At 35.7% G+C, this 15,838-nt stretch overlaps 1 protein-coding gene across 6 annotated transcripts in view; it reads right to left on the bottom strand.

The window, feature by feature from the left end:
* CBLB (Cbl proto-oncogene B) overlaps positions 1-15,838 on the bottom strand; it is a 208,975-nt gene that overhangs the window by 82,386 nt on the left and 110,751 nt on the right. For all 6 annotated transcript variants that reach the window (XM_057545481.1, XM_057545483.1, XM_057545480.1 and 3 more), the window contains 4 exons: positions 14,557-14,713; positions 9,148-9,269; positions 6,115-6,252; positions 1,213-1,300 (listed from right to left, as the gene is read on the bottom strand). In XM_057545481.1, coding sequence (XP_057401464.1) covers positions 1,213-1,300; positions 6,115-6,252; positions 9,148-9,269; positions 14,557-14,713 — 505 coding nt within the window. The remainder of the gene's footprint in view (positions 1-1,212; positions 1,301-6,114; positions 6,253-9,147; positions 9,270-14,556; positions 14,714-15,838) is intronic.

The raw sequence follows: 15,838 nt of genomic DNA, 5'->3' as shown, positions 1-15,838 counted from the left end.
TTTTAAACCATGGATTTATAATGAGGAATTGTCTCGTGTCTTTTTACATATATTAGAAAATAGAGAATCACTACATAATTTTTAAAATGGCTTTCATATATTTTAAAAACTGCCCACACACAGTACCCATGTCGGGAAGTGTGTTTCACATAATAATATCAAGACCACTGAGACTGAAATCTGGAGAACTAGAAATAAAATTAAAACTTATCTGTTGTCTTCCCCAAAACCTATCATTTCTTTTTATTACAGTCTTATTATTATACAAAGCAGAAAATATCTAAATTATAAAAAATTTTAAACTTAACTACATGTAAAATAAAATATTCAAGTTCTCTCTCAGTTAAAGACTATTGCCAGATTGGTGTTTTCCTATTTTTAGTCTTTAAAAGCACATTCATATGTTCATATATGGTAATTTTTGATTTATTTACAAAATTGTACTTAATATAATTTTACAAAATAAAGTGTTACGTAATTAAGCTTTACATAACTTTTTCACATAACAAGATGCAGAAGTTCCCATGTGAGTACGTAGAGCTACCTTCCTCCTGTTAAAGACTTTATGGTATAATGCAGTATGAGTATACAATGGTATTTAACCTATGATTGAATATTTTGGTATTTTGTAATATTTCATTTTTATGAAAAATGCTAAAGTAAACATCCTGGTGTATAGATCTTCATGTGTATATGCAAGTGATATGTATATGGAATCTACAGTCAAAGATCTTTAGATTTTGATAATTATTGAATATCACCCTCAAGAAAGGCTTTACCAAGTTATACTCCCACTCATAACCTATGAGGCTGCCAAAAATCGATTTATAAGAATATAATCATTGTCTACAATAGGCTTCGATTACTCATTTGACTCTAAAAACTAATGCATATAATTAACCTAATCTTCTTTGGAGTTTTCTAAAACTATAGCTCTCCCCTCATATCCATCTACCTACCTATGGATTTATCTATCTGTCTCCCCACATAAATGCCAATATTATATTGGAAGCAAGAATATTAAAAGCAGAAACTTTTATCCAAAAAATGGAGAAAGTAATGCAATTTCTTTCCAAACACTCTTAAAATTCCTTAAATATCTTTTGCATTAAATACCTGCACATGATTTTACGTATAGTATAAGAATCTTATTCATTTCAAAGGCATCATAGATACTTATTAATTATAAATGTCTCCAGAAATTGTCCTTACCTGTGTAACTTTTATATGATCATGGGGTGTAGGTTCACATAATCCAGTTAAGTCAGGATTATAACTCCTCCCATCAGGATAAAGATAGCTGGGTTATAAACAGAAATTTTATTAACATATACAAGTCTTAATTGCATTTAAAGTTATTTAATCAGATTCTTCTATATTCAAACAGACATTTGGATGTTTCCTTTTTATGTAACTTACATCAAGAACTTATTCTATCACTGTTTCCATAATACTACAAGTTATTTTTAAGACATTTAAAATCTAGGAATCTTTTTCATAAAGGAAATATACAATGAATATGGACTCAGCCATTAAGCAATCATTTTCAAGTAAATACCTTTACTATATGTATAGGTAAGTTAAAAATTTATTTTCCTGGTTACTCACATTCTATTCCAAAATACTCTGAATATACACCTATTTGCAATTATTACGTCTTTCATCTGAAGCACAGTTAACATTAACTGTATCATTTTACACAATGTTTAGTACCACAAGGAAAGAAAAATAGAATTAAAGCCCACAATTTTCCCACAAAAGTTATTCAAACACTTCTGTGGTGTTTTCTTTCTCCAGTTTCCCATCCTCTTTCTTTCTGTTTCACCTTCCACTTATCCTGACACATATACACACACACATACACATTTACTGGAGAAATTTAAAAATGTTACAATTCCATGTTTCATTTACTTCAAGTCAAGCTACAAACAGAATGGTTTATAAACATAAGGTTCCATTATTAGAGAGAATTAAAATAAGAACTAAAAGTTATAGTGCTGTCTTGCTGTACTAAACCAGCTTTTTTTTACTCATTCAGAAATTCATTAAGAAATGAAGTTTATTGTGTTGGTAAACACGTATTTTAGATTAAGAAAGCAGTAATATTACTGCTGGATTTCATCAATTCATTACGTTACAGTTGATTTTGTTTACTATCTTTCTGTTCTAGATTTTTGAATGAAAAATTAAGAACACAATACTACAGTGGTGAATATTTTAAAGGGCAAAACTATACTAAAACTATTCTGTGAAGTAACAAAAACTATTTATCCTTAAATAGAGTCTATAAGAATGTAAGTAAGTATTTAAAATTACCCAAGTAAACCAGGAAAAAATGAACCTAGAGGATAGATAATTCTCATATGGTAAGGAGCATATCAGTGAGTGTTGGTTTTTTTTTAAGATTTAGGGAAAGGAGTTGACTACATCTGACTATGATACAAATTTAGAATGTCATTATAGGGTTGGGATACAATTCTACAAATATTAAATGAGTGATAAGCAAAAGTTGGTAACTTTCTTTTTTTATACCCTAAAATGGCCAGTTTTAAATATTATTATATATTTTGTTCATCACACTTCAAAAACGTAGAATTCTAGGAAGAATTGAGAAATGAAAGATTACAAAATGACAATAAGGTTGCTAGAGGAAAGGTTAAATGGTTCTATTTAATGTATAAGGAGCTTTCAGTGATTACTGTCCTCAGTACACCGGGGTGCTACTGATGAGCCCTTTCCAATGGCAGTGAAGGAATAAGGAATCTTGGCTGGTTACCAAAGTAAACTTCTTTATCACTTACGTCCTACAATATCAGATTAACTATACGGAAAGGAGAGCTGACCCTGATAGTTAGACCAGATGATATCCTGTGTTTTTACTGATCTTAAGGAAAAAAAGCAAACAAACAAAAAACCTATCTAATTAAAATGCTAACATTTTAATCTAATCTGAAACCTAATCTGATCAGATTTTAATGTAATCTATCATTAAATTTCAAATTCAACTAGCTAAACCCCTCTGAAGATGTGTGTGTGTGTGTGTGTGTGTGTGTGTAAATATTAAGAGCTAATTTGCACAGGAGTTTGGAGGCTAGACTACTGATTATGATATTATAATCTGTTAGTTTTGATTGACTTTTGAAAAATAGATGTAAGGCATTATAACAACATAAATAAGCTATATCACTAATCGTTAGAGAAATGCAAGTCAAAACTACAATGAGGTATCACCTCACACCAGTCAGAATGGCCATCATCAAAAAATCTACGAATAAATGCTGGAGAGGGTGTGGAGAAAAGGGAACCCTCTTGCACTGTTGGTGAGAATGTAAATTGATACAGCCACTATGGAGAACAGTATGGAGGTTCCTTAAAAAACTAAAAATAGAACTACCATACGACCCAGCAATCCCACTACTGGGCATATACCCTGAGAAAACCATAATTCAAAAAGAGTCATGTACCACAGTGTTCATTGCAGCTCTATTTACAGTAGCCAGGACATGGAAGCAACCTAGGTGTCCATCGATAGATGAATGGATAAAGAAGATGTGACACATATATACAATGGAATATTATTACTCAGCCATAAAAAGAAACGAAATTCAGTTATTTGTAGTGAGGTGGATGGACCTAGAGTCTGTCATACAGAGTGAAGTAAGTCAGAAAGAGAAAAACAAACACCCTATGCTAACATATATATATGGAATCTAAAGAAAAAAAAATGGTTCTAAAGAACCTAGGGGCAGGACAGGAATAAAGACGCAGACGTAGAGATGGACTTGAGGACATGGGGAGGGGGAAGGGTAAGCTGGGATGAAGTGAGAGAGTGTCATGGACATATATACACTACCAAATGTAAAACAGATAGCTAGTGGGAAGCAGCCACATAGCACAGGGAGATCAGCTCAGTGCTTTGTGACCATCTAGAGGGGTGGGATAAGGAGGGTGGGAGGGAGGCTCAAGAGGGAGGGGATATGGGGATACATGTATACATATAGCTGATTCACTTTGTTATACAGCAGAAACTAACACAACATTGTAAAGCAATTATACTCCAATAAAGATGTTTAAAAAAAAAAAGCTGTATCAAAATTACTCCATTTACAGATGTGCCCACTCGTAACTCTTTTTCATAAATTAAAACTCTGAAGCACATTTTCTTCAAAACAAAAATCCTCTTATCATAGTGAATAGAAAGCGACACATATGAATCTTTGATGCACCAGAGGTAAGGTAGAAACGACAGAATAGCAAATTTATGATACTTAAAAAAAAAGAGAGAGAAATAGACATTTGGTACCAGTTTGCCATGCAGTTCTTATGGAACTATTCCTTGAAAATTCACAACTTTTATCTCTTCACATAGATCTCATCACGTTTTCTTCTTTCTGTTTTTGCAATTACTTTGGAAAAGTGAAACTTTTTGCTATTGGAAAACTTAAACTATTTGCTCTTCCTGGTGGACTTTCTCCTGCTAGGCTTCTATCACGGTCCATGCCGCAGCAAGCAGGAGCACGTGTGTCTCTACGTTACTCAGCAAGGCAAAGGACAAGAAAAGGCAGTGAGATGGAGTGACACTGAAAATACCACAAAAGGGTGAAGGGAATGGCATATGACTAAAATGAATGAAAGATATATTTACTAGGAAGGGACCCATCAGATTGTCTGAACTTTATGTACGGAGAAGAAAGGCATTCTTAACCTAAAAAACAAAGGAGAATTTATCTATTTCTAAATTTTTAAAAAAAACAGCTTAAGATAAACTGAACTTAGCTATTAACATACAATTCTGGAATATGGACTTATTATTGATGTGAGTAAAAGAAGGGAGACATGAAGAGAAAGGAAGGGAAGGGATGAGAAAAGGATAAGAAGAAGAAAAAGAAAATGTGGTATTACCGGTGAAAATAAAAAGTAGGACTAGCAATTTAAGGGTTACATGAGGCAATAGGAGTCAGTTATTTTAAAGAATTATCCCAATATATACCGTTTTACATCTAATTTTAAACTACCTTCAGTTAATAAGTTCTTTTCCTGTGAAAGATACAAAAACTCATTGTAATTTGATGTTGGAATTTATTTGCTATGTTATACACTTAAATTCTATGCTAGCAACTATAGGTGGAGTCTAAAAAAATACAACAAACTAGTGAATATAACAAAAAAGAAACAGACTCCCAATACAGAGAACAATCTAGTGGTTACCAATGCAGAGAGGGAAGGGGGGAGGTGCAATACAGGGGAAGGGGAGTAAGAGGTATAAAATAAGCTACAAGGATACATTGTACAACACAGGTAATATAGCCAATATTTTATAGTAACTATAAATGGAGTACAACCTTTAAAAATTGTGAATCACTATACTGTACACCTGTAATTTATATAATATTGTACATCAACTATACTTCAATTAAAAAAAACAACAACACAAAAAAAACAAAGAACAAAAGGACAAAAGAGAGGGAGCAACAGAGGGAGGAAGGCGGAGAGAAGGAAGACACATTTCAGAGACATACCAGCACGGTGCTCCCCATGGACATGAAGTCCCAGGCCCATTTAATAACCAGTTGTATTTTTCTGAGAGAGAAGAGCTGATGGATGGCTCTTTGGGGGGTTGCTTTTGTGAGCTGTCTGCAGCAACCCCATAAACAGGGGAACCCCTTGCAACTTCACCAATGGCCCCAAAACAGAGCCTGTCAGAATCTGCTCATGAGCCCAACAACAGGATTAAGAGGCCCTACACTGTCTGGGAGTGCAAATTGGGAGCACAGGAGCAGAGCTAGGTAGGGAACAATCAAATAATCATTCCACTGAGTCCATTCTCCAATTGTACAGTATACAACTGTATACTTCTAATATTTGTAAGACAATATTGAGACCCGAAGATTGTTTAGACCATGCTAGAAAAAAATATATCAAATAATTAGGTTACCTTAAAATGACTATTTTAAGAGATGAACAATAGAAACTAAGGAACATCCATTTCTTAGTCTTGAAATAAAAACCAGCCTGAACATCAGCCTCACTATCCATTCCCTCCATCGCAAAGCGGTCTCTGTCTTCCACATCTGTGAGTAATAAGCACCCCCAACTCCCATGTCTCATACTTACAATCCTTCCCTGCTGCCGTCGATCAGGGCTTGAAATAAGGGCTTGTTGTGTGGTATGGTCTGTAAGATATTTCCATCCCCTGTCACATAGCCGATGGCCCACTGTCCCAACCTAGTGCAGCTTAACCGGAAAATGTAGCTGTGAAACATAAGAAAATTACATTTAATCACATTCAAAATGTAAGCTAACTACTACTAAACAAACTGTTAGATTTTTCTTAAGTGAAAGAGTATACAGAATCATTTAAAATTTCTATCTTCAAACTTATTTTTACACCATCTTCCTTCTCCATTTATTGATCTGTAAAAGAAGCAATGATAATAATTCCATTTAAGTGGTTTCATCTTTGAAGAAAACTGGGTTTTTAAAGAAAGGAAGAAGTTGTGATTTTTTTTAAATTAATTAATTGATTTTTATTTTATTTTTGGCTGTGTTGGGTCTTCGTTTCTGTGCGAGGGCTTTCTCTAGTTGCAGCAAGTGGGGGCCACTCTTCGTCGCGGTGCGCAGGCCTCTCACTATCGCGGCGTCTCTTGTTGCAGAGCACAGGCTCCAGACGCGCAGGCTCAGTAGTTGTGGCTCACGGGCCTAGTTGCTCCGCAGCATGTGGGATCTTCCCAGATCAGGGCTCGAACCCGTGTCCCCTGCATTGGTGGGCGGATTCTTAACCACTGTGCCACCAGGGAAGTCCCAGAAGTTGTGATTTTTAAATATTAAGAACTTCATATTGGTTTTGGAAACTTTGGAAAGGACTTTTCAAGAAACTCTAAAAACATATTCTCCTAGAAAGCCGGAAAATAAATATCAACCTGTCACTTATTAGGATCCTTAATCGTAATCACACAAAGTAATTCCACACAGACTTATTATGACTGTCAGTTGGATCCCAAATAAAGTACATCCTGAAGAACTCAAATGTCCTTGTAATAGACCCAACTATTTTCTTTACCATGAAGCCAAAGAGATGAACCACTTTCCAAGAGAAAGGACCACTTAAACACATATCCAGCAAATATTTGTCCAAATCATCTGATTTGTTCACTGAGTTTTCCTAAACACCCTATCACACCTTACCTGTAACAGTTTACCACAGTCTAATCATTTCATCTTTAACTACCTAAAACTTAGAAGAAATCATTGTTACAGGGCAAGAAGGGAAGGAAAGGAAAACATCCTTTCAGAGGGTACTATCTTAAGAGAACTATTCCAATAGCAATGAGACCTGGCTTTTGCTTCCAACACTGTCATTAATTATCTCCATGATCTTGAACAAGAGAACACAAAAAGGACTCAGTTACTTTATTTATTTAGAATTGGACAAGATAATTTCCCAAACGACTTCTGTGTTAAATTTGCATGATTCTGTGATTCCAACCATATTACATCTTTCAAATCATACTCCAGAAGCAAGAAGATACTTTGATGCCAATCAAGGGTGTAAAAGTTATGGAAGAAATCTGGTGATGAGATCCCTGAATGAAACAAAATGACTCACCTAAGCCACTGTCAATGTGCACAATATCTGGCCTGCTCTGGTGGTCACAATGAGAACCAGCTCAGTCTAAACCAATGACTCCAAAGGAGTCACACTGTTTTCTGTACCCATTACCTCCTTCTAATATACCATTTAAATTCTTAAAAATAAAGAAGGTGGGAACTTTTCATTATGGCAGAGAAGAAAGGAATCATCAATGACTGTACTCGAAAAGACTTTGCTAAAGGACAAATGACATTTGCACTACAAATCAAATAAAACGATATTAGAAGAAAAAGGTAGATTTAAAAAACCACCAAATTCATTCCTAAAATGAAATGACCCCTATATGAAAGTCAGTGCACTCACAAACACTGGGATGGTGTCTCCTACTAAAACATGAGAGTGAAGGAGGGCAGATCTCCACTGTCATTACCGTCGCACCCAGCACACGGCTTCCCACAGCACGAATGTCTACTATGTGCCTGGTGCATTTTTAGACCGCATGTGGGGAAAATGCCTGCACCAGGAGAGAGACAGATTTTCTCCCACCCAGATTTACCATTAATAAGGTGTGCTCTCTCGGTCAAAGCCAGAGGGGCTGATCACACAGCCAAGCTCTGAGTTTCACTCAATTTCAACATCAAACATGAGGTCTTATGGAAGACGTTCTCAAGGACATGAAACTGGTTTGGATTGTTAACAATGGGCTTATATGTCTATGTACTTACATGTGTTTATCATGCATGTATATGTACACTTATATGTACTTACATGCATTAATATGTATTTATATGTAATTATGTGATTATCATAGAACCAAATTGAATGTCTTGAAAAAATACCCTAAAATAATGAATATGAAACTGATTTATTTTGTCATTAGCACAATATTCAAGTATTTAAATATACACATCTAATTTTATACATAAACATGTGTCATGAAAACAGTTAATATGCTAATATCCTACTCCAGTTTGAAACTCTGAGACTTACTCTCTAAATTCATCAAATTACATACTACCATATCCTCTTTCACTTTATGAACACTAAATTTCAGAACAAGCATAATGTACTAATTTGAAGAACTGAATTAAGAAGCACTGTTGGGCTTCCCTGGTGGCACAGTGGTTAAGAATCTGCCTGCCAATGCAGGGGACACGGGTTCGAGCCCTGGTCTGGGAAGATCCCACATGCCGCGGAGAAACTAAGCCCGTGCGCCACAACTACTGAGCCTGCGCGTCTGGAGCCTGTGCCCCGCAACAAGAGAGGCCGCGATAGTGAAAGGCCCACGCACCGCGATGAAGAGTGGCCCCCGCTTGCCGCAACTAGAGAAGGCCCTCGCATACAAACGAAGACCCAACACAGCAACAAAAATATTAAAAAATAAATAAATAAATAAATAAGTCAGGAGCGCTTTAAAAAAAAAGAAGCACTGTTTTGGTCTATTAGCATTTCCCTCCCCTCATCCCCATGGGTGTTACTGATTTACTTAGGCATGAACCACAGAGGACTTTTCATCTTCACGTACATCACATAATATTACTGCCAAAAAGTCTTACCTTCCGGGTTTAGTGCTGTATTTCTGTAGCCGTGCTTTTACTTCATCATACGTGAGAAATGCCATGTAACCCGGATGTGTTACAGCTAAGAAATTCCAATTCCGTAAAATAGAGCCCCAAGGCTAAAAATATAAATAAATTAAAAGATTACGTAGAGAATATCAACTATCAATTACACAACAACCCATCATTTAATACACATACTAAAATTCTCCTGGATATTTTTAAAGTGAATATGAGCTCACGGGGTTTAGGCCAACTTCTATTACCTAACAGCAAACATGCAATTATATATTTTCTTTTTGGAGAAATATGATTATGCAGAAAACAGATTTCTTAGGAATAAAATACAGAAAGCAAAAAGGAAAACCACATAATCTCTTCTCTACAAATTCTATTCCCAGTACAGCAGTTGTGATCAGTTTGAAACATAAACTACATCACTCTTCTGTTCAAAGCTCTCTGAGTAAAAGCCAAAGTCCTTATAAATGGCCTAGAAAGACCTTCGCAGGGTTGAGCCCCAGTTCCCTTTTTGTCCCCATCTGCTGTGACTCTCCCACTTTCTGCCTTTCCTCTAGACACGCGGGCCTTGTTGTTGCTGGCCTGGACATAATTATATTCTCTCACCTCAGAGCCTTCGAACTTGCTGATCCCTATACCTGAATTCTTTCTCCAAATATCCATGTGACTGCTTCCTCTCCAAATGTCACGTCCTCAATGTGGCCTTCTCAGACCAGCCTATTTAAAATCACTAACTCTCATCTCATGCCTCATCTCCCTGTGTGTCTGTTTTGTTCACTACTCTGCATTTAGACATCTCACTTTGTAGAACAAAACACTCTACCATGGAATGTAAGTGATTTGGCAAAGTCTGCACATTGGCCATAAGCTACATGAGAACAAGGAACACGCCTGTCTTGCTTCCCAAAGGGAGACCAAGCACTAATGCACAGTGTCAGAGCATAGTGATCCGGCTGGGGGAATAGCTGAAGAGGTCCTCTGCTGAGTGACTTGTCTGCAAGGCCTCGACTCCCATGGTAACAGACTTACTGTACTCACATTTGGTTTATCCGTGTACAGTCATAAACTCAGAAAAGTTGATGGTTTAGAGGTGAGCTCTGTAAAACTCTTTCACAGAAATAAACACAAACACACATGCACGCACACATACAGGGTTTGTATTGTTCTCTCTTGAATAGGATTAGTTGTCCCTCCAGTTACCATGGCAAGAGAAAAAAGGCAGCCAGTAGCAGACAACTTTGCTTGAGGGTGTGAATGAATCACCTCTGCCATATCTTTCAGGCTGAAGCTACATTTATCCAAAGGAATTGGCAGCATACTCTGATGTGCCCACAGTATTAACTCAAATCTTCTGCATAAAAGAAAAAAAAAAGGCATTTTGTGTTGCCAAGTGATAGTTGTTGAAATAGTCATCCTAGACATGATTATTGGTGGAGGGCTCCTGCTTTTGTTTGTTTTGAGACTTGTTCCTTGTGATTGTTTAAGCAAGTTTCAAATTTACAAGGCGCAATTCTTTAAGGATTGTATCCCTTGAGATGAGGATAACAAGGGAAAGAATGATTTAGTAATGAAGAGTTTAACCTTTTCCAAAATAACAAGAAAAATCTTCAGGGTATTTCCCCATCACACTAAAATACCTAATTGGGGAAAAATGAGCTCTGGAGAACACTTATTATGAGAGGTTCTGTCTATGTACTTGAAAAAAAAACAACAACAACATGTTTTTAATTTTCTTCTTAAGGGATGACTAAAAATTACATAAACAATACTTGGAAGAGTATTAGCATATGTTTAGAAAAACTGAAAAATTACTATTATAGTCACTGAGTTTTGTTTTGTTTTGTTCTGTTCTACTTCCTCATCTACAAAGGACAAGGATGAAAAAAATACAAAATATTTGGGTCACTTCCATTAAAATCCACACAAATTAATGAAAGAGTTGTTTTACAAAATGCTGAACTTTATAGAGAGCCAATGCACAGATCAAATACAAGTGAAAAAAAAAATGAAACTGGAGTTTTGAGCCAAATGCTGCAGTATTTAGCAACCATTTCTTAGTAATAATCCAGAGGGCCAGATTCTAACTGCAACAATATTTATGTAATAGAAAGAGTCTGTGTACTATTTTTCTCGAGCATGCAACCCACAGTCAGAAACACATGGTAGTTTTGTATTTTGTGTGTGTGTGTGTGTGTGTTTAAAGTATTTTGCCAACTAATGGCTTAAAGGAGGCAAAACAAAGTGATGGGAGAATGATTATTTTCACAATTTGTTTTTAGATTATAGGAAATCTTTTCTCACACACCAACACGAAGTTATTTGGAGACTCTTAAATGACTACAGAAATTAATAAAGTGAATTAAGAAGACTAGTCCCTCCATTCTCCCAAAGGCCACTGTGTTCACCATTTACAGACTTACAACCTACATTGGAAGTAGGGCCTCAGCTGGTCTGCCCAGACACTCTCTTAATCCTCACTACAATAGATGAGTTTCTTATTCTTCTTTTTCTCCCTGTTCCACAATGGTATATATTCCACAGTCAATAGTATATTACCTCAAACCACTCATTCCTTATCCTGCACCTACTCATCCCATTTACTGCCCCATTTCTCAACAACCCAGTCTTCTCTTACAGTGGGGAAATGGAAGGAGAAGGGAGCAGCGGCCCCAGGGAGAGGGAGAGGAAAGCAAAAGCCCTGTCTTTCCATTCCAGGACTTGAGCACTTGCCAATCCCAGCATCTCTGAACTACCTGGAGGGGAGAAAGATAAGGTTAAAGGCAGACAGAGGAAGGTAGCCATTGCAAGATCTTTCCAATGACTCCCAGCACTTGCTCAAGTTCTGGCAGAATATGAGGATGAGGGAAGACAGGAAAAAGGGGAAACCAGAATCCACCAGCTTCTTGCTTCTTGCTTCTTTCCTAGGCAAGTCTCAACTTCATCTCCTCACCTCCACCGACACCATCTACAAACCCTTATGCTAGTTTTCTATGTCAAACCTCAATCCTGACGGTGTACCTTGCCCCCTTTCAGATGCCACTCCGTTAAATACCCTATTCCCAACAATTTAAAGCTAGAAGGAGTCACTGCCAATTAACCACCAATATCACAGCTGCAGCAGAATATATGTTCATGCAGTCACAGTAGCCACAAAACTTACGTCTTTCATATAGAATACACAACTATAACAAGAGAATATTATTCAATTTTTAAAGTTACGTGAAAATAAAAGATCAGTAAAAGTTAATACTTTCTGTGCACACAACCAATTTTGTTGTATTTTAAAGCACATATATGATTACAGTCTAAGCATAATGAAATCAGGAGAGGTGAAGAATCTCAGAAACACACAGGGGCTAACAAGAGTTCTCTAGCTACTGCTGTAATTATGAGTTTTAAAAGACACTAGGCGTTCTTTGGTTCACTAGTAAGGTTTTGGTTTTGTTATCTAATACTTTTCATAGTAGCTCTACTTAAAAGATTCTTTTCCTCTCCATCCCCATGAGCATAAATAAGATATATGTGCCTTAGAGAGTTGAGATTACTTGGGCTGTTTTAAAGTGAAACAGCTTATAAGAAAATATGTACACATATTAAGTAGCTGTTTGGGTAAGTGCTTAACCAACATTAAGCTGCCCTCATACCTTTGATATATAACTCTGAGGCATTCTAGTATTTCACATCCTCACTAAAAAGTCATCCAGGCTCCCTACAGAAAATACACTCTTCCTAGAATAAACAGCTGGGCTTAATGTATGAAAATAACTTTTGTTCTCTTCCTTCCCAAGGGGAAGAAGCAAAGCATCTACTATTAGAATGTCTTGGTATCATGTTAAATAAATGAAGTATCTGTAAAATTATCAGAAACTTTTAAAGAAAGGAGAGGTTCCATTATAAAATAACCAGTATCAGATAACACATCCTTTTCCTAAAATGTATCTTAAACTCATTGGAAAAACATTAACTGACAACGTACATATACCAAGGGAATAATAATGAAACTACTGTAAACTGAAAATATCCAAAAGCATACTTCCTGTAGTCATTTATCTAATTTCCTATTCTATACGTCTAGGTAGAATTATGATTATAAAGTTGTAATAAAGTAAAATGTATTCTATAAGTATTGTTGACAAGAGTTAATTTGCCCTCTGTTAATGGATTCTTTCATAAATTAAAAGTTAATCCCATGCAATCTTGTTTTCTTACATAATTCAGTTACCCGATCCTTGCAGGCGAGTACCAAGCAGCGTCATAAATCAGAGAAGCAAAATTCTTACAACATGAGAAACATGAAAACCAAAATTATACTCTAACATTTGTTGAAAGCAGGTTTCAAACAGAATAAATTTTACTGCAGACTAAAATAATAAAAAAAATTGTGTCAGAATATAAGCAAGCCTGGTTTTTGATCAATTAACATCACTTGCTATATAATTTATATTATTAGAATCATAAAGATTTTCGGTGGGCTTCTCACTTTGTGACTACTTGAATTGAATCTCATAGATGATATGCAATTTAGTGGCAGAGGCAAATTCAAAGCATATTTCAAGTCTTCGTGTTTAGGGTAATTCTATCAACACATACAAAAATACAAAATAATGGCACCCAGCTTTTATTGACACCTGCTTCTGAATAGCTATGTGAAGACAATTATAAAAGAATGATTAAAAACCAAAAACAATAAACAGGAAGGTTAATCTCAAAGTCATTTATATTAGGGGGAAAAAAACCAGGAAAACAAATCTAAATTTCCCAAATGAGAGATTTGCTAAATTAACGACAGACTATTTTGATGGAATATTCTGTAGCAACTGAAAATTGAAAACTATATTGATGAAAATACTTACTGACATGGAAAAATGTTTGTGATATATGGATGAAAGAGCAAAGCAAGCTGTAAAAACAGTACACATCACAGTAATCTCCTATACAGAAAAGGATGAATTTGCTATTTATTTCCAGGTTTACTATTTTCCCTTCTCACCTAATGAATGTGGGAGGCAAAGGGGAGAAGAAGTTGGGATACAACCTCAGCAAATGTCCACCTATAAAACCTGCATTCTAGCAGTTACTGGGCTAAAATGAGCAACAACGTAAAGTGAGAAACTAAATAGGGACTTTAAAGTAAAGCTCCTTTACATCATTCTTCTCAAAGCTAATAAGCAACCTCCAGGCTCAGAACACCAGATCCTCCAAACTTAAACTCTAAACTTACAGCAATGACCAAAAAAACCTGCTTTAAAATTGTAGACTACCAAAAATGAGACCATTTCCCATATATTTGTATGTATGCATGTGTGTGTGAAAAAGAGAGACACATACACACACGCAGAAGGGAGGGAAGTGGAAGAGAGGGCAGGATTAAGCAAATACAAAGCTTACCTGAAATAGCCTGGTAAAAATATCAAATTCAAAAACTGAAATGTAATCATTACAAGTTAAATCAATTGTTGATTTTAGAGCCATTGCTTCCAGGCCAGAGCTAATTTGATGGACCTCATGAAGGCACTGTCTGAATACTTTCCATGGTACGATAGTTCTGTGCAAGAGAAGAAAAAAAAAAAAAAAAAAATTGAATCAACTGTCATTTAAGACATACCTTCCATTGAAACAGCACAATTCAATCACGCCATTAATATAATTGCATTTGTACTAAAAGACAAACAGTTGAGAATACTGTTCATAATTCAGAACATATGTAATGGGTTTTGCTAACCAGATTATTTTCCATTTGCTAAGAATGTGACAAAAATGTAAATCAATTTTTCTCTCCTTGTCTATCAAGATATTTCTAAAAGTACTTCAGAAGAAGGTATTAGATCAATGTCCTGTAGGTCTGACCTCTTCATTTGTGTATACAAGGTTATGTAACCTTGAATCAAGTTAAATTCTTCCCCTCCATTTATTTTCTTAAAATAATAACAAGATGATGGATTCATATAACAGTAAGAATTCTTTGTTCATTGCATAAGAAAGTTCAGGTGGAAAGTCATTAAGACATTTCTGCCACCACCCCGATAATGTTCTACAGAGATGGAAAGCCACTTTATCTAACCTTTCATATTAATGCAAAGGGAAATTTTAATAACTTTTAACCAACCCCACTGGCTATCATATGGATACTTATTTATTCAACTTATTCATTAATTTAATCTTATTAAATACCCCATATCAGCATTTTACTATATAATGCACTTACACGGTTCAAAAATTTAGAAGAGCATAGAATGGTACCCAGGGGAAAGTCTCCCAACCCATCCTCTACCTGACCAGTTTCCAACATTCACCCACCTCTTCCCCACCATGAAAATGAGTAACATCCATTATTCGTTCCTTACTTTTCCTCCTTTTGGAATGTTAAATGCCTATTCCTGAACAGGTGAAAGAAAGCAATCATTCATATTTTAAAAATTTTAAGCTGCAGTTTTCATAATAGGACAGCATAAAAGCTATATACACCCTCTTCTAAGACTGCAAATATTTAAATCTTAGGTTTTTTTTTACTTATATCTCTTGAGAAATAAGACTCAGGCTGAATGGACAAAATTGGACCCATCTGATACTAATCCTCCCAGTGAAGCATCACCATAAATGTAAAACTTTCCTATTCATTCAATAATTATCTGCTGCAGTGGCTGTCAAACTTGAGCATGCATCAGAATCA

The sequence above is a fragment of the Balaenoptera acutorostrata genome, chromosome 4 (genome assembly GCF_949987535.1).
Source record: "Balaenoptera acutorostrata chromosome 4, mBalAcu1.1, whole genome shotgun sequence".
Lineage (NCBI taxonomy): Eukaryota > Metazoa > Chordata > Mammalia > Artiodactyla > Balaenopteridae > Balaenoptera > Balaenoptera acutorostrata.
The sequence above is the reverse complement of the archived record's forward strand: the minus strand, read 5'-3'. Positions and strand labels throughout refer to the sequence as shown.